Here is a 24,886-nt window from a genome sequence, read left to right on the forward strand (position 1 = left end):
ACAACACAACTGATTGGCTCAAACGCATTAAGGAAAGAAATTCCACAAATTAACTTTTAAGAAGGCACACCTGTTAATTGAAATGCATTCTAGGTGACTACCTCATGAAGCTGGTTGAGAGAATGCCAAGAGTGTACAAAGCTGTCATCAAGGCAAATAGTTGCTATTTGGTAGTGTAGCTCTCTCTATGAATTTGAGAGTGGTTACAGCTTTTTACCAAAACACAGGCGTGTTGACCGCTTTGTTATTGTTTCAATTAAAGGATTCCAGCTTTAAGTGAACTTGACCATTAGGAACATATTTGGGGTCAACGCCAGGTAGCCAAAGTTCTCTCTCAGGTGTAAAAGAATGCATGTTGTAGTGTTGCAATGAGTCCCTATGCAAGCTGAGACACATCTAGAGAGTGTAAGCAGAGGAGGGGAAAGGGGAAGACAACTCTTCGCTGTAGTCTGGATATTTCAAACCACCACACCCGACTTCTCAAGAACTTACATAATACACAAGGAGAATGGTGAAAGGAATAAAAAAATATATAACCATTAAATACACTTTATTTGTCTGCTGTTACATTTTCTGGGTAAGTTGACAAAACCGATATCGTTAGCAGAGACATGCCTTGTGTAGCCCATATATATTTTACTTTTAATGTTGACCAATGATGCTCTGCTAATCTATTTTCTCATCAGAATGATAAGACTGCTGATAGAAGTGTATGTCATTAACAGATACTATATCACAAAAAGCCTGCTGTGTTTACTTTAAAGTTCAGTGATTGATTATTCCTTGAAGTTAATGACAGCCTGCCTACACAGAATATTCAAAATGATAGGCTACTATAAAATACAAAATACAAGTTTGTAAACCCAACTGGATGCTATATGACAATTATTTCAACATTCCTTTCTCCAGGTAGCAAGTGCTGTTCTTATAGCAGTAGGAATCTACGCCAAGTTTGCCAAAGAGAAAGGTCAGTCTAAATGTCATAAACACACATATACAATGGCAAGTACTTGTCTAGTCTCAACAACTGACACATATAGCCTGTTTAGTGTGATACATGCCGCTGATGAGACTGTGTGTGTGCGTGCGTGTGTGTGGGGGGCGTTTCCACAGATGTTGTGGACACTTTGATGACTGACCCAGCACTCTTGCTGATCGTCATTGGCGCCCTAATGTTTATGATCACCTTCTTTGGGTGCTTCGGGGCATTGCGCAATGGAACCTGCTTACTGAAGACAGTGAGTCGCTCCTTGCTTGAGACAATAGTTTACAATATCACTGTGATGAGCTAGCCATACATAACATATTGATTACAGTACATTGGAAAGCCATAGATAGATGGTGGTGAATAGTAGACATGTCATTATCTAAACATTGTTTATCATTATAATGATTACAGAGAGTAATTCATGCAACTGTCCTGGCCTACTACAAGGTTGAAATGTCCCTTCTGTTTCCAGTTTTCAGGGATATTGGTGGTAATCCTTCTCCTACAGATTACAGCTGCAGTGCTTGGATTCCTGTTCACTGACAAGGTAATGTGAGAACCCTGAAAGTCAGTTTTATGCTGAGAATTGTATCCTCTGCATAGCCAAGCGGGATGCAATTCTCAGCATGCCAACATTTAGAATATAAGTTTACACCATAATCAAATGAAGGTACTTGTTGTTGAATTAGATATAATTGACTCATGAAGATGCTTTCTGATGTTCTTTCAGGTTTTGGAGAGGACGGAGAAGCTAATGAGAAAGGCTATTGTTAGCTATCGGGAGGATTTGGACTTGGAAAATGCTATTGACTTCGTTCAAAAAAAGGTGAATTACATTGATAATCTTAGTCAACGTGGTTCCGATGGCTCAATTGGACGGAGCATGGTGCCGGCCCTAGAAATATAATTACTAAAATTGAGGGTTTGATTTCTTTATAGATTAGATTGTATTGGTGTCTTCGGATAAAATAATCTGCTAAATGAAAATATTATTACTGGATTATAACATCATTATCATTATCTATTTAAGTACAGCACCGTTCACTATGCTGTACAGGGGTTTATTGATACTAATGCACTTGTCGGTTCTGATTGCAGTTCCAGTGCTGCGGTGTTCACAGCTATAAGGACTGGTCCGATAACGTCTACTTCCAGTGCTCTGCGGAGAACCCCAGTCTGGAAGCCTGCGGAGTGCCTTTTTCCTGCTGCCTACGACTGCACAATGAGGTCAGACACTAACAAATAACGTCAAAACAACACATTCATAATTCATAATGTACTTTTTAGCGTTTCCTTCACTCTGCTTTATAAAGCACTACAGTATATAATTGACCTCTGGGAACAACCTTTGCTATGATTATGAAACGAGAAGAAATAGTCCACAACACTATGCACTGCATACTGACAGAACAATGGACAGCGGACTGCTGACTCGACTGAAATACTTCCTGTGTCAGCAGAATCCATGCAAGAGCAATGAAACACAACCTACTATCCTAGAATAGAATGACGCAACTGCAGTGAAGCAACTCAATCTAAACCTTGGGAAAAAATGTTTAAATCAAGTTTATTCACTATAATCAACCAGTTTGCGTTGTGTCTGAAGAATCAGGTGTGTTCGAACAGTGCCGGAACAAAAGCCTGCACACCCAATAGCTCCCCAGGAGGAGCGTTGGCCATTCCTGGACTTCAGTGTCTGTCCCAACATTCATGCTTACTAATGTTATATCCACTGTATTCCCCCAGACGGTGTTCAACACCATGTGTGGCTATGAGGTCCAGAGTATGGAGGAGAGTTCAGCAGGGAGGACTGTGTACACTAACGGCTGCCTGGATAAGGTTGTGTGGTGGGGGAAACAGAACCTCTTCCTAGTGGGGGGGATTACTGTGGGTCTGCTCTGCCTAGAGGTAAGACATGGCTCAGTAGTAGGATATTCCAAACATAGTGATTCTTGAGAAGTGCAGATCAGACAAGTACAAACCCCTTTCCAATGTAGTGCAGTTCAGCAGTCACAATTTAAATACATTTGTTACTTGCTCTGGAAATCTATCTGGCAACAAACATCAATTTAAAATCATTAGGAATAAAATGTATGCAGAATCAGTAAGAAGATGGCATTTAAGCAATAAGGCCCGAGGAGGTGCCTGGACACAGCCCTTAGCCGTGGTATATTGGCCATATATCACAAACACCTGAGGTTCCTTAGTGCTATTATAAACTAGTTACCAACGTAATTAGAGCAGTAAAAATAAATGTTTTGTCATACCCGTGGTATAGTTGTCTGATATAACACCCAGTTTATAAGAACAAATATACAATGTACACTACCAGTCAAATGTTTGGACACACCTACTCAATCAAGGGTTTTTCTTTATTTTTACTATTTTTTACATTGTAGAATAATAGTGAAGACATCAAAACTATGAAATAACAAATTTGGAATCATGTAGTAACCCAAAAAGTGTTAAACAACAAATATATTTTATATTTGAGATTCTTCAAATAGCCACCCTTTGCCTTGATGACAGCTTTGCACACTCTTGGCATTCTCTCAACCAGCTTCATGAGGTAGTCACCTGGAATGCATTTCAATTAACAGGTGTGCCTTCTTAAAAGTTAATTTGTGGAATTTCTTTCCTTCTTAATGTATTTGAGCCAATCAGTTGTGTTGTGACAAGGTAGGGGTGGTATACAGAAGATAGCCCTATTTGGTAAAATACCCAAGTCCATATTATGGCAAGAACAACTCAAATAAGCAAACAACAGTCCATCATTACTTCAAGACATGAAGGTTGGTCAATACTGAACATTTCAAGAACTCTGAACGTACTGTATCTTCAAGTGCAGTTGCAAAAACCATCAAGCGCTATGATGAAACTGGCTCTCATGAGGACCGCCACAGGAATGGAAGACCCAGAGTTACCTCTGCTGCAGAGGATAAGTTCATTAGAGCTACCAGCCTCAAAAATTGCAGCCCAAATAAATGCTTCACAGAGTTCAAGTAACAGACACATCAGCATCAACTGTTCAGAGGGGACTGGAGTCCAACTTGGAGATTTTTGGTTCAAACCGCTGTCTTTGTGAGATGCGGTGTGGGTGAACGGATGATCTCTGCATATCTAGTTCCCACCGTAAAGCATGGAGGAGGTGTTATGGTGTGGGGGCGCTTTGCTGGTAACACTGTCTGTGATTTATTTAGAATTCAAGACACACTTAACCAGCATGGCAACCACAGCATTCTACAGCGATACACCATCCCATCTGGTTTGGGCTTAGTGGGACTATCATTTGTTTTTCAACAGGACAATGACCCAACACACCTCCAGGCTGTGTAAGGGCTATTTTACCAAGAAGGAGAGTGATGGAGTGCTGCATCAGATGACTTGGCCTCCACAATCCCCCGACCTCAACCAAATTGAGATGGGTTGGGATGAGTCGGACCGCAGAGTGAAGGAAAAGCAGCCAACAAGTGCTCAGCATGTGGGAACACCTTCAAGATTGTTGGAAAAGCATTCCAGGTGAAGCTGGTTGAGAGAATGCCAAGAGTGTGCAAAGCTGTCATCAAGGCAAAGGGTGGCTATTTGAAGAATCTAAAATCTAAAATATATTTGATTTGTTTAACACTTTTTGGGTTACTACATGATTCCATATGTGTTATTTCATAGTTTTGATGTCATCACTGTTATTCTACAATGTAAAAAATAGTAAAAAAATAAAGAAAAACCCTTGAATGAGTAGGTGTATCTAAACTTTTGACTGGTACTGTATATAATTGTATAATGTACATTGTATAATGTTTACAATGTATATTTGTAGTGAATTATCAGCTGCAAAAGGGGCCACTAATCCACAATTAGATTACTAGTCCAGTCATTTTTTAAATCCCATTTAAAGATGTACTGTATCAGTTCAAACACATACAGCTACACAAGTAACAGAGATAGAAACAACAATACAGGGATGTCTAAATCAACAGAAACACAGTGCTTTGAAAAGGACTTGAGAAAAATATGAGTGATTGTAGGCATGTTTGTAGAGGCCATACTTATTTCATCATGTACCAAGTTTTTGTTTTTGTTTCTTGCAGCTGTGTATGATTACTTTGGCATCTTGCCAGGTGTCTCGCATAAAGACGGTTCAACAGAGGACAAAACAAGATGTTGGAAAACACCCTTCCTTGACTAGAGAAAGACTAGACAGCAATGTTTGGTACCCTGCTTCCTGGGACTTCAATAAGGAATGAGAGGGTCCTCCTCTTGGTCCATTTGAGTTGTACATGAGCAACAACTTTGAACAGAAGTAGTCTGTACACACTGTGAATCTATGTACTTTCATGTCAAAAGGTTGTTCAAGAAAGCACTGTGTGGTCCACTGTGCACATAGACGTTGCCTTGATTTTTGTATGTGTTATTAAAACTGTGATTCTGATCAACGCTGGGTTTTTCATTGCAAGCTGGAAAGCAAAGTCATTAACTATTAAATATATAATTTCCAACCACAGGAAATGTCTCAGATTATTTAATCAATATAAGAACCTTTATTTCTATACGGATGTGCTATCTTAATTTGAACAGTTTCTCACAGCAGGAAAATCATCCTGTAGCAACAGGAAATGTGAATTATTATGTGGATTATAATTAATGGACATTTTAAGAGTTGATAGGGGTTGATACATATTTAGTTAGGATAAATCAAGTCTGACATTTTAAAGTGAAAATGACAAACTTTAGAAGCCTTTTTAAACCTTGAATACACTACAATCTGCATTTCCTGCCGTGCAGGAAAAATCTCTGCAATAACCAAATGATCAAATTAAAGAGACAACATCTGTATTTGTGCTTTGTAGGTTACAGCAGCTAGCCCTTAAATGTTCTGTATATTGATGCTTTTACACATAACCACAGCATTTTCTATATCTGTATATTTGTCATTTCTAAATGCCTCGTGATTTAAACTTTCTGAACGTGCTAATACAAATCCCTACATCTCACATAATTGTTTTATAGTTAGTAATGTCTATAGATGATTTATAGCAAGCGAATTGAGTTGACACATACATAGCCCCTATTTTCATATCATTCAATGTGGGAAACTGAACCCAACTTACTGTATACATTAACAGCACACCATAGAGCTTTATATAATGCCAGCTCTTTACAACTGGCACGGTATGTCTGTTATGGTCTGTCAGTTACCTTACAACAGTTGACATGAATGAGAGGGTTTGGTCTTGAGCATCAGGCCCATGAAGTTAAACTGAGCAGGATTGTACTCTGGGATCTCTGTGATGACGGTGTGAGGGCTGTCTGCACTCTTCTCCCGCGACGTGACCCTGTACTGTGCCTTGACGTTCCAGAGTGGGATGTATTCCGGACTAACGTTATCCGGACAGAAAAATCCTTCCTTGATGACGTAGCCCAGCTGAGAGATGGCCACGAAGCCATTCTTGTAGGTCAACATTTTGGTGACAGGAGCACAGACGTACTGGACGAATAACAGACTCCCTGGGACATAAAAGGGATACAGAATATGTGTGATATTCAACTTGTATCGGAAAGGTTATCATATTTATTGGCATTTGCCAATTTGTGTATAATGTAGGTTTGATCTATGGTTTGAAAATAGTAGCGAACAACATTGTTTCGTAATAGTAGTAAACAAAATCTACAATTGTCCTAAAACTTAAATAAAGCAATGTAGATGAGAGCACGTACCACTGGCAACATCCCAGACTTTAATGGTTCTATCCTAGGACCCAGTGAAGACGTACTTATCACTCTCAGAGAAAGTGCACAGAGAACACCTTCAAAGATGGAGCCCTGTATTTCAAAAAGTACAAATCGGATGTGTGTCTGAATGACACCCCAGTAGTGCAAGTAGTTCATTATATCGGGTGTCATTTGAGATTCTCACTGACTAGAGAAAGAACCACAGTACGGTGATAAACACATAGACCGGTGAGCTTTAACCTCTGACCTTGTACTCCATTGTGTGATCCAGCACCAGGGGGGTCAGCCCCCACAGCCTCTGCACGGAATCCTCCGAGCCCACCAGGGCATGCGTCCCCCAGTTGCTGTCCGTCACACAGGTGACCCTGCTGCGGTGGCCCTCCAGGGTGGTGGCTGAGGTGGATTTGAAGTCGTAGAGAATTACCTTGTTTTAAAAAGGAGATGGGACACCATTACTTTAGCTTCTGTAACATCTTTACCAAGTTAAAACCAAATATGTTGTAGGCCTACAGAGCACTATGGGTAATGTAGTCCATCATGCTACAGACCTCCCCGCAGGCCGTCCTATACAGCAGCCTACAGTCTCGGAGCAAGGCCATGGAGGAGACGGGCGAGTGTAGCAGGGAGAGGGGGAACCTTTCGAAGGGCCCCTCAACGCAGGGAAAACTGTCCCGGGCTGTGATCTCGAACAGACACACCGAGTCCTCATATGCCACCGCAATGCACTTTTCCTGGCCGCTGATGGGTAAGGTCTCAGGAGGAGGGATGCAGAGGGTCTCCTGGGGGAAAGCCAGGGGGTAGATGAGGACCGTGCCCGTCTTGAGGCCGCAGAAGAGGAGTCTTTTGTGCTGGGCCAGCTCCAGGCAGCACACCTCGGCTGAGATGGCCATGGTGTCAGTGGAAGAGCCTGAGACAAACAGGATGTAGATTATCTTTAAAGGATCCATTGTTAAATACAAGGCATTATTCTGTATGTGAACACCGATTAAAGGCCTGTTAGCTCATTTAGGTTCAATATACACCTACAGTGCCTTCGGAAGGTATTCAGACCTCTTGACTTCTTCCACATTTTGTTACGTTACAGCCTTATTCTAAAATTGATTAAATAAATAAACATCCTCATCAATCTACACACAATACCCAATAATGACAAAGTGAAAACAGGTTTTTAGATATTTTAAAAAACAGAAATACCTTATTTACATAAATATTCAGACCCTTTGCTATGAGACTCGAAATTGAGCTCAGGTGCATCCTGTTTCCATTGATCATCCTTGAGATGTTTCTACAACTTGATTGGAGTCCACCTGTGGTACATTCAATTGATTGGACATGATTTGGAAAGGCACACACCTGTCTATATAAGGTCCCACAGTTGACAGTTCATGTCAGAGCAAAAACAAAGCTATGAGGTCGAAGGAATTGTCCGTAGAGCTCCGAGACAGGATTGTGTCAAGGCACAGATCTGGGGAAGGGTACCAAAAAATGTCTGCAGCATTGAAGGTTCCCAAGAACACAGTGGCCTCCATCATTCAGAAATTGAAGAAGTTTGGAACCACCAAGACTCTTTCAAGAGCTGGCCACCCGGCCAAACTGAGCAATTGGGGGAGAAGGGCCTTGGTCAGGGAGGTGACCAAGAACCCGATGGTCACTCTGACAAAGCTTTAGAGTTCCTCTGTGGAGATGGGAGAACCTTACAGAAGAACAACCATCTCTGCAGCACTCCACCAATCTGGCCTTTATAGTTGAGTTGCCAGACAGAAGCCACTCCTCAGTAAAAGGCACATGACGGCCCGCTTGGAGTTTGCCAAAAGGCACCTAAAGACTCAGACCATGAGAAACAAGATTATCTGGTCTGAAGAAACCAAGATTCAACTCTTTGGCCTGAATGCCAAGCGTCACATCTGGAGGAAACCTGGCACCATCCCTACGGTGAAGCATGGTGGTGGCAGCATCATGCTGTGGGGGTGTTTTTCAGCGGCAGGGACTGGGAGACTGATGTATATTCTTTAATAAATTAGAAGATAGAACTGGGTTAATCACGAACATTGAGTTAGAATTGTTTGTTACTGGGCTAGGAATTTTATTGGGGCATTTCACTGTGTGTGTGGGGGAGTAGAAAGGAAAACTGCCCTAGGGTCAAAGTGCTTGCTCTTACTTAAATCCATGGCTGCCTTTTGTCTCTCTCTTCAAACATTGTGAAGAGAGCGGCACCAGGGTTGAATGGAGTTTGGGCTAGACCTTGGTCTCCTTGGTATCTTCTTGATTGGGGTGGGGTGTGTGTCAAGAATTTAGGGCCTTGTCATATTGAGACTAAACATGAGTGTGTGTGCAAGACAGGGGAGTTAGTGATTGGTTGGAGTAATAGTTCAGCCGTCCTCAGGGACAAAGGAAGTGGGTGTGGAGTGATAAAGAGCGGGAAACTAAGGAGGGAGGGATTTGAACCTAGGGTGGAAGAAAGGAAACGAGGGAGAGAGAGACGGGGCAAATCTGCAGGTTGGCCTGACTATGTTGACATTATAATAAAGTCATTATTGATCCCACAAACACTCTGTAAGACCTTATTTGTAATAAAGTATAGTGGTTATTTTTCACAACAAGACTAGTCAGGATCGAGGCAAAGATTAATGGAGCAAAGTACAGAGGGATCCTTGATGAAAACCTGCTCCAGAGCACTCAGGACCTCAGACTGGGGCGAAGGTTCACCTTCCAACAGGACAACGACCCTAAGCAAACAGCCAAGACAACACAGGAGTAGCATTGGGACAAGTTTGAATATCCTTGAGTGGCCCAGCCAGAGGCCGGACTTGAACCTGATCGAACATCTCTAGAGAGACCTGAAAATAGCTGTGCAGCAACACTCCCCATCCAACCTGACAGAGCTTGAAAGGATCTGAAGAGAAAAATGGGAGAAACTCCCCAAATACAGGTGTGCCAAGCTTGTAGCGTCATACCCAAGAAGACTCAAGGCTGCCCAAGGTGCTTCAACAAAGTACTGAGTAAAGGGTCTGAATACTTATGTAAATGTGATATTTCCGTTTTTTATTGTGTGTACATTGATGAGGATGTTTATTTATTTAATCAATTTTAGAATAAGGCTGTAACCTAACAAAATGTGGAAAAAGTCAAGGGGTCTGAATACTATCCGGAGGCACTGTATACACTGAGTGTACAAAACATTAAGAACACCTGCTATTCCCATGACATAGATTGACCAGGTGAATCCAGGTGAACGCTATGATCCCTTATTGATGTCACCTGTTAAATCCACTTAAATCCGTGTAGATGAAGGGGAGGAGACAGGTTAAAGAAGGAAGGTGTTCTTAATGTTTTGTACACTCAGTGTATAAATACAGTTGAAGTTGGAAGTTTACACACACCTTAGCCAAATACATTTAAACTCAGTTTTTCACAATTCCAGACATTTAATCCTAGTAAAAATGCCCTGTCTTCGGTCACCACTTTATTTTAAGAATGTGAAATGTCAGAATAATAGTATAGAGAATGATTTATTTCAGCTTTTATTTCTTTCATCACATTCCCAATGGGTCAGAAGTTTACATACACTAAATTAGTATTTGGTAGCATTGCCTTTAAATTGGTTAACTTGGGTCAAACGTTTCAGGTAGCCTTCCACAAGCTTCCCACAATAAGTTGGGTGAGATTTGGCCCATTCCTCCTGACAGAGCTGGTGTAACTGAGTCAGGTTTGTAGGCCTCCTTGCTCGCACACGCTTTTTCAGTTCTGCCCACAAATGTTCTATAGGCTTGAGGTCATGGCTTTGTGATGGCCACTCCAATACCTTGACTTTGTTGTCCTTAAGTCATTTTGCCACAACTTTGGAAGTATGCTTGGGGTCATTGTCCATTTGGAAGACCCATTTGCGACCAAGCTTTAACTTTCTGACTGATGTCTTGAGATGTTGCTTCAATATATCCACCTAATTTTCCTTCCTCATGATGCCATCTATTTTGTGAAGTGCAGCAGTCCCTCCTGCAGCAAAGCAACCCCACAGCATGATGCTGCCACCCCCGTGCTTCACGGTTGGGATGGTGTTCTTCGGCTTGCAAGCCACCCCCTTTTTCCTCCAAACATAACGATGGTCATTATGGCCATACAGTTCTATTTTTGTTTCATCAGACCAGAGGACATTTCTCCAAAAAGTACGATCTTTGTCCCCATGTGCAGTTGCAAACCGTAGTCTGGCTTTTTTATAGCGGTTTTGGAGCAGTGGCTTCTTCCTTGCTGAGCGGCTTTTCAGGTTAAGTCGATATAGGACTCGTTTTACTGTGAATATAGATACTTTTGTACCGGTTTCCTCCAGCATCTTCACAAGGTCCTTTGCTGTTGTTCTGGGATTGATTCGCACTTTTTGCACCAAAGTACGTGCATCTGAGCGGTATGACGGCTGCGTGGTCCCATGGTGTTTATACTTGCGTACTATTGTTTGTACAGATGAACGTGGTACCTTCAGGCGTTTGGAAATTCCTTCCAAGGATGAACCAGACTTGTGGAGGTCTACAATTTTTTTCTTGGCTGATTTATTTTGATTTTCCCATGATGTCAAGCAAAGAGGCACTGAGTTTGAAGGTAGGCCTTGATATACACTGCTCAAAAAATTAAAGGGAACACTTAAACAACACAATGTAACTCCAAGTCAATCACACTTCTGTGAAATCAAACTGTCCACTTAGGAAGCAACACTGATTGACAATAAATGTCACATGCTGTTGTGCAAATGGAATAGACAACAGGTGGAAATTATAGGCAATTAGCAAGACACCCCCAATAAAGGACTGGTTCTGCAGGTGGTGACCACAGACCACTTCTCAGTTCCTATGCTTCCTGGCTGATGTTTTGGTCACTTTTGAATGCTGGCGGTGCTTTCACTCTAGTGGTAGCATGAGACGGAGTCTACAACCCACACAAGTGGCTCAGGTAGTGCAGCTCATCCAGGATGGCACATTAATGCGAGCTGTGGCAAGAAGGTTTACTGTGTCTGTCAGCGTAGTGTCCAGAGCATGGAGGCGCTACCAGGAGACAGGCCAGTACATCAGGAGACGTGGGGGAGGCCGTAGGAGGGCAACAACCCAGCAGCAGGACCGCTACCTCCGCCTTTGTGCAAGGAGGAGCAGGAGGAGCACTGCCAGAGCCCTGCAAAATGACCTCCAGCAGGCCACAAATGTGCATGTGTCTGCTCAAACGGTCAGAAACAGACTCCATGAGGGTGGTATGAGGGCCCGACGTCCACAGGTGGAGGTTGTGCTTACAGCCCAACACCGTGCAGGACGTTTGGCATTTGCCAGAGAACACCAAGATTGGCAAATTCGCCACTGGCGCCCTGTGCTCTTCACAGATGAAAGCAGGTTCACACTGAGCACATGTGACAGACGTGACAGAGTCTGGAGACGCCGTGGAGAACATTCTGCTGCCTGCAACATCCTCCAGCATGACCGGTTTGGCGGTGGGTCAGTCATGGTGTGGGGTGGCATTTCTTTGGGGGGCCACACAGCCCTCCATGTGCTCGCCAGAGGTAGCCTGACTGCCATTAGGTACCGAGATGAGATCCTCAGACCCCTTGTGAGACCATATGCTGGTGCGGTTGGCCCTGGGTTCCTCCTAATGCAAGACAATGCTAGACCTCATGTGGCTGGAGTGTGTCAGCAGTTCCTGCAAGAGGAAGGCATTGATGCTATGGACTGGCCCGCCCGTTCCACAGACCTGAATCCAATTGAGCACATCTGGGACATCATGTCTCGCTCCATCCACCAACGCCACGTTGCACCACAGACTGTCCAGGAGTTGGCGGATGCTTTAGTCCAGGTCTGGGAGGAGATCCCTTAGGAGACCATCCGCCACCTCATCAGGAGCATGCCCAGGCGTTGTAGGGAGGTCATACAGGCACGTGGAGGCCACACACACTACTGAGCCTCATTTTGACTTGTTTTAAGGACATTACATCAAAGTTGGATCAGCCTGTAGTGTGGTTTTCCACTTTAATTTTGAGGGTGACTCCAAATCCAGACCTCCATGGGTTGATACATTTGATTTCCATTGATAATTTTTGTGTGATTTTGTTGTCAGTACATTCAACTATGTAAAGAAAAAAGTATTTAATAAGATTATTTCATTCATTCAGATCTAGGATGTGTTATTTTAGTGTTCCCTTTATTTTTTTGAGCAGTGTACATCCACAGGTACACCTCCAATTGACTCAAATGATGTCAATTAGCCTATCAGAAGCCATCTTTAGTGAGGGCGACCTGAGGGCACCCGGCTGGGATTCAGCCTTTGGGTCTCTGCTGGTGGGGGTCATTGGGCGAGGGCAGCTGCCACAGCTTCAGTTTGTAGGCTGGGGAGGAGGCTGAGACGACAATGCCCTCATACAGAGCCAGAGTGGTGACGGGGGCATCCATGCCAAGGAAGGAGTCAAGGAGGTTTCCAGTGGTCATAGACCACACCTGTGAAAAGCAGAGCGGATCATTGTTAGCCTGGTCCCAGATCTGTTTGTCCTATCTTGGCAAAGTAAGCAAGACCGCACATACAGATCTGGGACCAGGCTAGATCAATGTGGATAGCATAGTGATTTCAAATCTGTCAATGCTACTGTAGATCTTGGAAGGCTAGCTGGACTACATGGACCCCTGTTGTCTACTATAATATATATTTGGAGCACAATTTAGAAACGTAGGATATTATCTAAGGATGTTCCATCAAAGTTGTAGCAATGCCAATGGTCATAGGAGTTGGCAAGACACCGCAAACAGATCTGGGACCATGTTAAACTGATCTGGGACCAGTTTGTTCAGAGTTAATTATTGGGAACAAGTGAGTTATTTGAGTAAGTCCAGTATGTGACTTGCCATCTATACAATAACAACATTACAGTCTAGAAACAAGCATGATTTTGATGGGAACCTATACATTGAATTTTTATTTTTTATTTTTTGTCATTTAGCAGACGCTCTTATCCAGAGCGACTTACAGTTAGTGAGTGCATACATTTTTCATACTGGCCCCCCGTGGGAACCAATGCTGACCCGTATCTTCTGGTCCTCAGAGCCCGAGACGACCAATCTGCTGTCGCTGGACACACAGGCACACAACACTGTGTCCTCATGGTGCAGAACCAGGAAGATCTGGACATAATCCGACTCTCTATGGAAGAGGACCAGCGTCCTCTCACAGCCTGTAATGATATGAATATGATATAATAGAGTCATCTTCCAGACACTTTTATCCAAGGAGATTTACAGTTAACACATTCAGTATATGTGGCCTAGCCTGGTCCCAGATCTGTTTATAATGACTTGCCAGTTCCTATAGAGTTGGCGAGATAGCACAAACTGATCTGAGACCAGGCTATATGTGGCCCATATGCGAATAAAAAGGTAAATTCTGCTCCAATCCAGTGAACCATGGAGACACAGAGGTAGGAGACACAGTGTCAACGCCAGTCCTGCGGTTCCCACTAAGGTCCACCTGAACTGTAGTACTGCTACCTGCCAAAAGTATCCTTTCATCATCTGAAGCGGAGAGGAAGGTGGCAGGGACTGGAAGCTCTGTTACGGTCTGTCTCAGAGACCACTGTGACTGTCTGCCCTGTACAGTGCTGGAAACCTAGAAACGACAGATGGATAAACAGAATACGGTGAGAAACCATTTACGCCATAACATCAGAAATACAGTCTATCTATAGCACATTGAATCCTCAAATCAAATCAAATTGTATTTGTCATATGCATCGTCAATAACAGGTTTAGACAACAGTGGAATGCTTACTTACAATGTAGAGAGAAATAATAGAAAAATAATAACACGAGGAATAAATACACTTGGACATGTTTCAGTAATCTGTACCTGATAGAGAAAGCCCTCCTTGGATGCTATAAGTAGTCAGCCATGTTTTTGCAGTGTAAGGGTATCGGTGAGGGTCAACCTATGTGAAGAGTTTTCCAAACGGGTCTGCGCTGTCTTGGCCTCGACGGATGGGTGGGAAAAATCCTCAGTCTGAGAGGGAGGACCATTCTGATCAATATTCCAAGAATAATGGAGATACCGGTATCTTTGACTTGGAAGAGTAGGTCTGCTGTGTTAAGATGCCATACTTTCACCTGCAGGTAAAACAGAAGTGTTACTTTGGTTAAATGGCAGATTAAATAATTTGAGGAGTCCCTACTGTACTTATCAAAAAAGCTAGAAACAGAATGATTGCAAAGGTGCATTTGAAGGAAACTTCATCATTGCATTTTTTTTATTTGATATAAGACAATTAACCCCTTCACATCCATGTCATACTTGGCCTCCAGAGTGGGTGAAGACGAGCGCCCTCTGTAGGATGTGTGCGGTGGAAGGCGAGCGGCTAATAGACAGCGCCTCCTGGGTACGGTACAGCTGCCTGCCACTCAACAGGCTCCACCTCCTCAGAGTCCCGTCAGCAGCCAATGAGAGACAGTGATCACCGCTGTCAATCACTCTCACTGATAGCACGTTAGCTGTAGAGCACAAACAAGTAGACACACACAGAGACAGAGAGACACACACACAAAGACACACACACAGAGAGAGACACTATTCCAGTTTCAACTGTTCTGCCTGCGGTTATGGAACCCCTACCTGTCCCAGACCTGCTGTTTTCAACTCTTAATGATCGGCTATGAAAAGCCAACTGAGATTTATTCCTGATTATTATTTGACCATGCTTGTCACTTATGAACATTTTTGAACATCTTGGCATGGTTCTGTTATAATCTCCACCCGGCACAGCCAGAAGAGGACTGGCCACCCCTCATAGCCTGGTTCCTCTCTAGGTTTCTTCCTAGGTTTTGGCCTTTCTAGGGTGTTTTTCCTAGCCACCGTGCTTCTACACCTGCATTACTAGCTGTTTGGGGTTTTAGGCTGGGTTTCTGTACAGCACTTCGAGATATTAGCTGATGTACGAAGGGCTATATAAAATAAAATTGATTGATTGATTGACACACAGAGACACACACACACAGAAAGACACACACACACAGAGAGAGAGACACACACACACACACACAGAGAGAGAGAGAGACACACACACACAGAGAGAAAGACACACACACAGAGAGAGAAGACACACACACAGAGAGAGACACACACACAGAGAGAGATACACACACAGAGAGACACACACACAGAGAGACACACACACAGAGACACACACACACAGAGAGACACACACACACACAGAGACACACACACACACACACACAGAGACACACACACACACACAGAGACACACACACACACAGAAACACACAGAGACACACACACACACACACAGAGACACACACACACACACACACACAGAGACACAGAGAGACAGAGACAGAGAGACAGAGAGACAGAGAGACAGAGACAGAGAGACACACACACACAGAGACACACAGAAATAATTAGCAGAATTTGGATTTGCATGACAGCGATTCTGGCAAGGAGATTATTACACAATCAAATACCTTTCCTAAGAAATGCATGCACACACACACACACACACACACACACACACACACGAACACACACACACACACACACACACACACACACACAGAAAGAATTAGCAGAATTTGGATTTGCATGACAGCGATTCTGGCAAGGAGATGATTACACAATCAAATACCTTTCCTAAGAAACACACACACACACACACACACACACACACACACACACACACACACACACACACACACACACACACACACACACACACACTTGCCCTCACCTGTGTGTCCCACTAGGGTTTGGATGACCTCTAGATCACTGAGGTCCCAGGCGATCACCTTCCCTTCCTCTGAGCCTGCCAGCAGGAGCCCTCTCTCTGGGCAAACATCCAGAGCTGTGACCCCTTCAGACAGACAAGAAGTTGTCCTTAAGCACAAATGTAGGATCACCTTACCCATCCCAAATCCTAACCTTAACGACTGGAGAGGTGAAATACAGACTAAACTTGGATCAGTGTGGCTACTTCATCCTACACTGCTGGGCTCAATTGCATTAAATAGGTGAATCCTACACTACTGTGTACCAACCTTTCTGGAAACCAGCAAGCGTCGTCTTTAGCGCTCCTCCTGGAGACTGGGGGAAGGTGCACTTTGGGACGAGGATGGGGTCAGTAAAGCACAAGAGCCAGTCGTGACAGTGGGAGCAGAGTTGTCCTATCAGTGAAGAATACATCTCAGCGAAAGAGTGGAGCCTGGCCAAGACCTCTGTGTAGAAAAGGGAGGGGTCTTTGGAAAGGAAACTTAGTATTAGAATGGAGTGAGATAGTTGGTGAAACAGCGTGAAGAGCAGGCTCTCCTGATATCATCCATCCAGCCCATCCATCCATCCATCCATCCAGCCCATCCATCCATCCATCCTAAGTATAATGTCAGTGTTTCTGGTTCCAAGCCATAGAGGGATGTATGAGGGACTCATATCCATCAATAACCAAATAATCTACTTTACAGCATGGCTTGTAAATATGTGAAATAGTGATCTACTTTATCTGAAACAGGACAGTTTAAACCCATCAGAACATGCGTTTATTTAACATGTGACACTTGACTAAGATACCACCCCCCTGACCAAATAGAGACTGACCCATCTGTCCATCTAGGAAGTCCAGGGTGGACTTGAGGAGAATGAATGAAAGTGTCTCGGATCAGTTGGGTTTCGGGACTGTCCATGAGTTCGATGCAGAGGGTCAGGTCTTCAATGACACTGGCCACCCCACAGGTCAGACTTACAGTACAGCCACTCACTTCCGCCTGTGGGGCGAAAGAGTCACAGCTTAAAAGTAGATTTCATAACATGACATCATCATACACAGTAAGGACATCAACAATGACAGAATTCAAATCTGACAGGCCTGTCTGCCAGTATTGGCTCTTCCACCATTTACTCTTGCCCTCACTTGCTGCATGTGACCTTTGGCCTTACCAATGACCTCTTGGTGCAGCTCGTCCCAGAGGCCTGCGTTGAGGAGGTGGTAAGGCAGCTCCTGCAGCTTCTTGACATTAGCCACTCCTTTAGCGAACCACAGGGGCTGAGGGGGCACCTTGAAGAGACAGGTGTACATTAATGATTCAACACGACACAAATATCCCATGGGAACATTTTCACTATGGAAACACGTCCGGTTAGCTTCATGCTAGTTTCAGTCCTTATTTACTGTGAGTTTCTGGCTGTGGGTGGCGTGAGACAATTGGTCGAACTGAACTGAAATCCCATCATTCTATTACCTTGCGGTCAGCATCCATTGTGGTAGAAGGATAGGTTTGAATCGGCCTTGGCACCAGCTACCCAGGAAGTACTCAGCCAGGACCCTGTGTCTCTCAGCCCGCTGCTCTGACCTCAGGTGCCTTTCTCACACTGTTTCAGTCAACAGCCTGCATACCCACGCACACAACAAATAGTTAACACAGTGGGCTGGCGAAACCATTTGGATTCAGATATAGATTTCAGATGTATTGTCCTCAACACTCATATTACTATATCAAATTATACAAACACTGTACAGGAATGGGAAGGTAAAAAAATGCAGTAAGACCATTGACACTGCTTTTTAGTCCAGAGGACACAAGCCCCTAGACCAGAATTTAGCTGAGATATATGTTGAGGATCTTTACCTGCGGTGGAAGTCGAGCACCATGATGCCATTGGCCTGTCCCTCCATGAGGGGTTCTCCCAAGTTGTGCCTGAGAAACGCCCACAGTAGATTGGGGAGTCGTATGTGGGAGAGGTTGGGGGGGAGCCAGTACTGCTAGACCTCAGTCAGAACATTGTCATCAAGGGACAAGATATCACACAGCTCCACCTCTGATATATTACCCCTGGAGAACAGAATGAGTAATAATAATTTGGAAAATAAATTATTATAAATATAAGGATGGATTACCATTTCTATAACCCCGATTTATGATCCTGTGACGAGGGGGGAAATAAGGCAACTTTCGATCAGGGAATTTGTGATATAGATTGTCTGTAGATCAAAGTATGACTCTGGCTTTATATTCCAATCGTCTATTGATTGGACTATCAATGTTGTATCGTTGGTTAATGCACCAGGTGTGTGGGTGTGCATGTGTGTGTGTGTGTACAAACTCCTCACCTAGCTGAAACGATGTATCCCAAGGCACCACCAACCAGTTTCTTCCTGTGCCTCTCCTCCAGGGCCTGGAGCATGTGTGACATAATTTCCTGTGCACTGCTGCTCAGCGACAGGCCAGTCACGAAGGTATAGGACTCCCGTCGCCTGGCCATGTCCAGCACTAGCTTCAGATGCAGAGGATTCCCACTCAGCTGAAAGCTATGCATTGCCACTTCACACTGTTCTGGAGTCAGGCTTCGTTGCGCTTCCCTCATGTAGACGTCCATGATCTCTTTACCCTGGTCGCATGATAGGGGTTCTACCTCAAATAAATCTCCTGGCACCTTGCCCATTCACCGAAGTTTAGCCAAAACCGAAGAGCCTGTATCCGTGGTGGACACCACCAAATGGACATTGCAGGGGATGTCTTTGGGAAGCCAGTGGAGTTTCTGACTGTGGGTGGCGTACGAAAGTTGGTCGAGGGCGTCTAGTATGATAAGAAGTGTGTGTCCTCGCTCCGACACCTCAGCTAGAAGGCCATGGAAGAACCTCACCAGGTCCTCGTGCACGTGTGCTGTTAGCGGGGGGAGCGGCAGCAAACTGAACGCAGCGCAGATCTGGAAACAGACGCTCCGGAGGACGCGGTCCACGTCGGAGCTCTCGGCCGACGTCCCCAGAAACCTTAACACCAACACGGCCCTGGGATCCAGGAGGCCACGCACCTCCTGAGCCAGCTTGCAGAGCAGCGCCGTCTTACCCACGCCCGGAAGCACCTGCACCACCAGGGGCGCGTGGCGGACGTTGGTGTGCTCCCACATGGCCAGGCAGATCTTCCCCAGGAGCCCCTCAGGGCCGCGGAACACAGCCAAACTCTTCCTGGCCCTCAGAGCCATGTGGTGGCTCAGCTCCTGGAGCAGCCAGCCACGGTCTTCTTCCCCTTCCCCTCCCACCTCCCACCTCCCCATCCCCCTGCCCCTCCCCTGCCCTGCATCTCCTCCTGTCCCCTTCATCCTCACTGCACCAGCCACTGGGGAAGCAGCATCCACCCTCCTGGAGATGCGGGCCTTGGTCTGGGACACAAGCTGCTCGCAGAGGCTCTCCAGGTACTGTGCGTGCTCCTTGCGGCTGGGCTCGATGGCTCCCTTGCTCAGCTCCACACAGTGCAGGTTGAAGATGCCCGGCGAGGAGACTTGAGGCCTGAGAAGAAGTCCTGGGCCTCGGTATCCAGCAGGCCATCAGCCGTCACATCCATGTTCTGGGCCAGCTGCTTAGGGCTGTCCTTCTTGTGCAGGTGGGGCAACACCCGCACAAAGAGGATGGCGGAGGGCTCGCTCTCGTCCCCATTCGGTGTTCGCAGACCCTCTTCGATCTCATGCTCCGTCACTATGGAGGGAGAACACCAGAAAATGGATTGATCGATTCTACAAATGTGGATTTTCTACAATAAGTTACAGCTAATAAGCAAATAAGCTACCAAGTCATTGTGAATTCATTGTAGTTTAAGTGGAAATGTAACTAGAAAGCCACCATGAGAACACACCTTGATCTAGCAACACTTGTCTACACACCACAAGGCAAACAAAACGACTGGTTTTTAACTCGCTCCTATTCTAACATGACTGATCCAAGATATTGCTAAGCTCTGACCAGATTTGAAGAACTGGTGTTTTTGTTCAGCAGTGATATCCCCGTCTTCCTCAGCCTGCTCGGCCACAGTGCGTAGGAGCTGCAATAGTCGAGCCTCTGTGTAGCGCCAGGAAATGACATTGTCTTCCTGCAGCCGCCCACTGTCAGGCCGAAGGTCATTGTAGTGGGGCAACAGAGTTGTGATTGCCTGAAGTACGTAGACAGGCAGGACTGCATTGTTGTCTTTCCTGAACCATTGATGAAGAAGCCCCACCTGGTCCTGTGGTTGCTTGGACAGCAGCACCTCAAATTGTTTTCCACAGAAGACATGGGGGATAGGGCGGTGGCCATACCGGTTCCCTAGCAGAGCCTTGAGAGCCAGGGGACAAATTGAATCAAATTAAATCAAAACTACACATAAAATACTGTTGGGATTATAGATTTCAAGATCCACTTCATTCAAGGAAAAGAAGAGCGAATGAACATTTGCGCAGGGTTCTCAAACACCGGTCCTGGAAAGCTACTAGGTGTATAACTCAGTAGCTCTCCAGTCTGGAGTTGGACTCCTGTGCTAGAGAAACAGCACATCTACACAGTAAACCTACAATGAAACTTGGTCCCACAGACACTCTCTTGCAAGCCTGTATTTCCTGAAGACACAGTTCTGTGGTCATGTGGTCCACAGCGATGGCATCCCGGAGGCCCCATCTCATATCCACAACCTTTGGTGACAAGGAACTTTAAGTCAATACTAAACACTTCCCCAAACACTTCCTAATCATGAACTTCTAATTCCCAATAATGATTTTCTAATAATGATTTGAAATGAGAACTCTATGACATGTTTTATGTCTGATTGCGGCCCATAATGTACTGCTACTCACCTCAAACACTAAGCCCAGACTCTGACAAAATGCTTGAAGTTCAGGATAGGCTTTGTCCAATAAGGCATTCCTCTCACTGTTACAGGAGGGGGTCGCAGTTCCGGAGCGATCCACTAGGTGTCCTCCTCCGACAACCTTAGGCACCTCCTCACTCACAGCCTGGACTAATCATGATCCTATTGGTGTCACCTGTGTCTACCTGTTCACCTGTGTATTTATGCCCTCACTTCCCTGTGTTCCCTTGCTCAGTTTTTTCTGCTAGTTTCTTATTGCTCAGCAGTACTAATCAGTGTCTGATCTGAGAATTATGTACAGGTACTAGAGAAGTGTTCCTCCCTGTTTCTTTATTATTTCAGTCGTAGTTACTATTTCGTATTTTGGCTGTCAGACTGTTTTTGGAGACTTATTTGCTCCACCTTTCTTTTATCGTGTTAAGTCCGTTAGTTTGTATCCTGAAAATGAAAATACTGAACCCATACCATTATGAAAACACTGAACCCATACCATTTTGAAAATACTGAACCCATACACCAATATGAAAATACTGAACCCATACACCATTGTGAAAATACTGAGCCCATACCATTGTGAAAATACTGGGCCCATACCATTGTGAAAATACTGAACCCGTACCATTATGAAAATACTGGGCCCATACCATTATGAAAATACACCTACCTGTAAATGTGGAGCTGATGAAGACTTGGACCACGTTGGACCTGAGCTCCAGTCCTTCAATTGACTGACCTCTGAGCACCTCCATATTGAGTGCTCCTCTTGGCGATACCATGGTCCTCCCCACTTATCACTGTCCCAGGCTAAAACCTTCCTCTCATCTCATAACACACATTGATTTCTCATCTCCAGAGGTAATCAGATATGCATTCTGACCAGACTTAGCTACTCTGACTGTAAGCATGTACTTGTTAAACAGTTTTTTGATGACTACTTAAGGATCCAAACTTGAGCATCCAATCCAATTGCCTCTTGCTCCTTGTGCTTCATGTTGCAAACTGAAATTAGATTTCCACAACTTAATGTTTTTTTCTTTCCCTTCAAATCCTATTTGTCATTTCATCCTTGGTGATCAAGCTCTCCAAGACAACCTATGGCCCTGTTCAAATACTTTTAAATTGCACCCTTGGTTCCTCTCTTCTTTGAGGTAATTACTGATCCAACACTAGTGAGTAGGAGAAAGCCAAGATTTCTCTAGATATAATTCCCCCACCCAATCAGGTCAGATCAGTGATTGCATTAAGGGCAAGGAAAGGAGAGGGAGTTGGCTGTTGAATTGCAGTTGAGGCTCACCTTTAATTACATGGGGGACAAGAGGCAAGACTGATAGAGCGTTTTAATATGTACAGTCATTGGTTACAACTCTAGCTTTCACCAAGCACTTTTAGGAGCTGATGGGCTTGATGCCACTAGTCAAATCAATTATCAGAGCTCGGAAACTGAACTTTTCTTTTACCGTGTGATAGGGATTAACATTTTGCCGAAAATCTACCAAGTTTCAATACCGGGAATAATTCATATTTATCCCATGAGTCCCGGGAAATACAGCAAAATCAGAAGTGCCCATTTAAAACGTTTCAAACGAAGATATGGTCAATATGCCAGGGTTCTCCCCGGCTTGGCTGCGCCAAAGATTTCAGAGCAAATAAAACTGATATGTAGTAATGGAGCCCCATGGGACTCGTCTGAAGTATGACCACTCTATGGAAAGATGAGATTCTCACGAACATGATGGTTTTCTACAACACCCACAAGTGTCACGGGACTCGTCTGAAGGTAACCCGGTTCCAATTTTGTTCCAACAAAATAAGTGTCCAAAAAAGAAAAATATTTCCTGAGCTTTCTTATCTCTCCAAGATATAGAGAACCACAGTATGAGTCATAATACCCATAAAACCTAGCAGTCAAATAGGGAAATGGTTCCAATAGTTTTTCCACCATTCATTTTTCCCATTGGGGATTTTAGAGACACTTTAAATAAGGGCTGTGTTTTGTGTAGGCTTACCCTAGTGTGACGTTTTGATAACCATGTAAATCTCTCTACTTGGGGCACTCTGGGACAGACACTTCAAAATCGTATTCTTTATATTTTTGGATTGTGTGTTTTGCCATTTATTAATGTGTTATTCAATGCATTTCTATGGGCTATAGTAGTAAAGGCCAAATTCAATATTTAATCAAATATTTTGATTAAATGTATATACCTACAGGGATCTTAAAATTCTAAATAAAATATCTAAATGATCCATGGTATGACCATCTTAAAACTATTCCATAAAAAACTCTTCCTTAGAAATATCTCACACGGTTTGTTGATCACACATTCTTTACAGAAGCTTTCATAATGGCAGCAAGTATGAGACAGCACAGAGAAGCAGGGGAAATGTTATAGCGGTATTTTGACATGCATAGGCGATAGACATGCTTTGATAATGCAACCTATGGATTACAGAATAAAGTGAGGAATTTTCATGCGAGACATGAGTCAGGATTTTGGCTTTAAGTGGGATTGGGACTGTGGATGAAAATAGCCAGGCTGGAGAACAGGACAGGAGAAGATAGAATTTTCCCTCATGTCTCACTGAATTCATGTCTGTGACAGAGATGCCTATGTAGTGAATTGTGCATTGGCCTATCAAATGTGACTGTCTGAAGAGTCACAACGACAGCTCAGAGGCACACGCTCTTTTATAGGCTACATAGTTTTCATGTAGGGTTTATTAACTGCATTCGGGTCGTGTATGCAGTCCAGCTTTGAATTTACGGCGACTTTGTGTAAATATGCTAGGCTAAAGACTTCCAGGCGCCAACTTGTTTGGATAATGTATTATTAAATGTTTTGCTAATCTGATGCTGCGCATGTCATGTGGAATTGCATTAGTGCCAACATTGGGGATTTGTTTTTGTAATTTCCCAGGTCTTGCCTCACAGGTCCTCAACTGGCAGCTTCATTAAATAGTACCCGCAAAACACCAGTCTCAACGTCAACAGTGAAGAGGCGACTCCGGGATGCTGACCTTCTAGGCAGAGTTGCAAAGAAAAAGCCATATCTCAGACTGGCCAATAAAAAGAAAAGATTAAAATGGGCAGTCTGAGATATGGCTTTTTCTTTGCAACTCTGCCTAGAAGGTCAGCATCCCGGAGTCGCCTCTTCACTGTTGATGTTGAGACTGGTGTTTTGTGGGTACTATTTAATGAAGCTGCCAGTTGAGGACCTGTGAGGCGCCTGTTTCTCAAACTAGACACTAATGTATTTGTCCTTTTGCACCGGGGCCTCCCACTCCTCTTTCTATTCTGGTTAGAGCCAGTTTGCACAGTTCTGTGAAGGTAGTAGTACACAGCGTTGTACGAGATCTTCAGTTTCTTGGCAAGTTCTCGCATGGAATAGCCTTCATTTCTCAGAACAAGAATAGACTGACGAGTTTCAGAAGAAAGTTATTTGTTTCTGGCCATTTTGAGCCTGTAATCGAACCCACATTTGCTGATGCTCCAGATACTCAACTAGTCTCAAGAAGGCCAGTTTTATTGCTTATTTAATCAGCACAA

At 44.2% G+C, this 24,886-nt stretch overlaps 2 protein-coding genes across 2 annotated transcripts; one reads left to right on the forward strand and one right to left on the reverse strand.

Annotated features, from left to right (window-relative positions):
* The first annotated feature begins 436 nt into the window (after positions 1–436).
* Positions 437–5,476, forward strand: zgc:113223 (uncharacterized protein LOC541424 homolog). Its single transcript, XM_041890999.1, has 8 exons — positions 437–577; positions 910–967; positions 1,114–1,238; positions 1,461–1,535; positions 1,719–1,814; positions 2,087–2,215; positions 2,735–2,896; positions 5,077–5,476. The coding sequence occupies exons 1-8, from the start codon at positions 509–511 to the stop codon at positions 5,230–5,232; spliced, it is 870 nt and encodes a 289-aa protein (XP_041746933.1). The 5' UTR covers positions 437–508; the 3' UTR covers positions 5,233–5,476.
* An 11,746-nt stretch (positions 5,477–17,222) lies between these two features.
* On the reverse strand, positions 17,223–21,154 carry LOC123491988 (NACHT domain- and WD repeat-containing protein 1-like). The gene is given in 10 exon segments (XM_045223592.1): positions 17,223–17,231; positions 17,488–17,493; positions 17,640–17,783; positions 17,968–17,987; positions 17,990–18,087; positions 18,355–18,423; positions 18,837–19,961; positions 20,006–20,198; positions 20,463–20,811; positions 21,047–21,154. Coding segments are annotated over 10 exon segments (2,121 nt in total).
* Positions 21,155–24,886: the final 3,732 nt, after the last annotated feature.

The sequence above is a fragment of the Coregonus clupeaformis genome, chromosome 11 (assembly GCF_020615455.1).
Source record: "Coregonus clupeaformis isolate EN_2021a chromosome 11, ASM2061545v1, whole genome shotgun sequence".
NCBI lineage: Eukaryota > Metazoa > Chordata > Actinopteri > Salmoniformes > Salmonidae > Coregonus > Coregonus clupeaformis.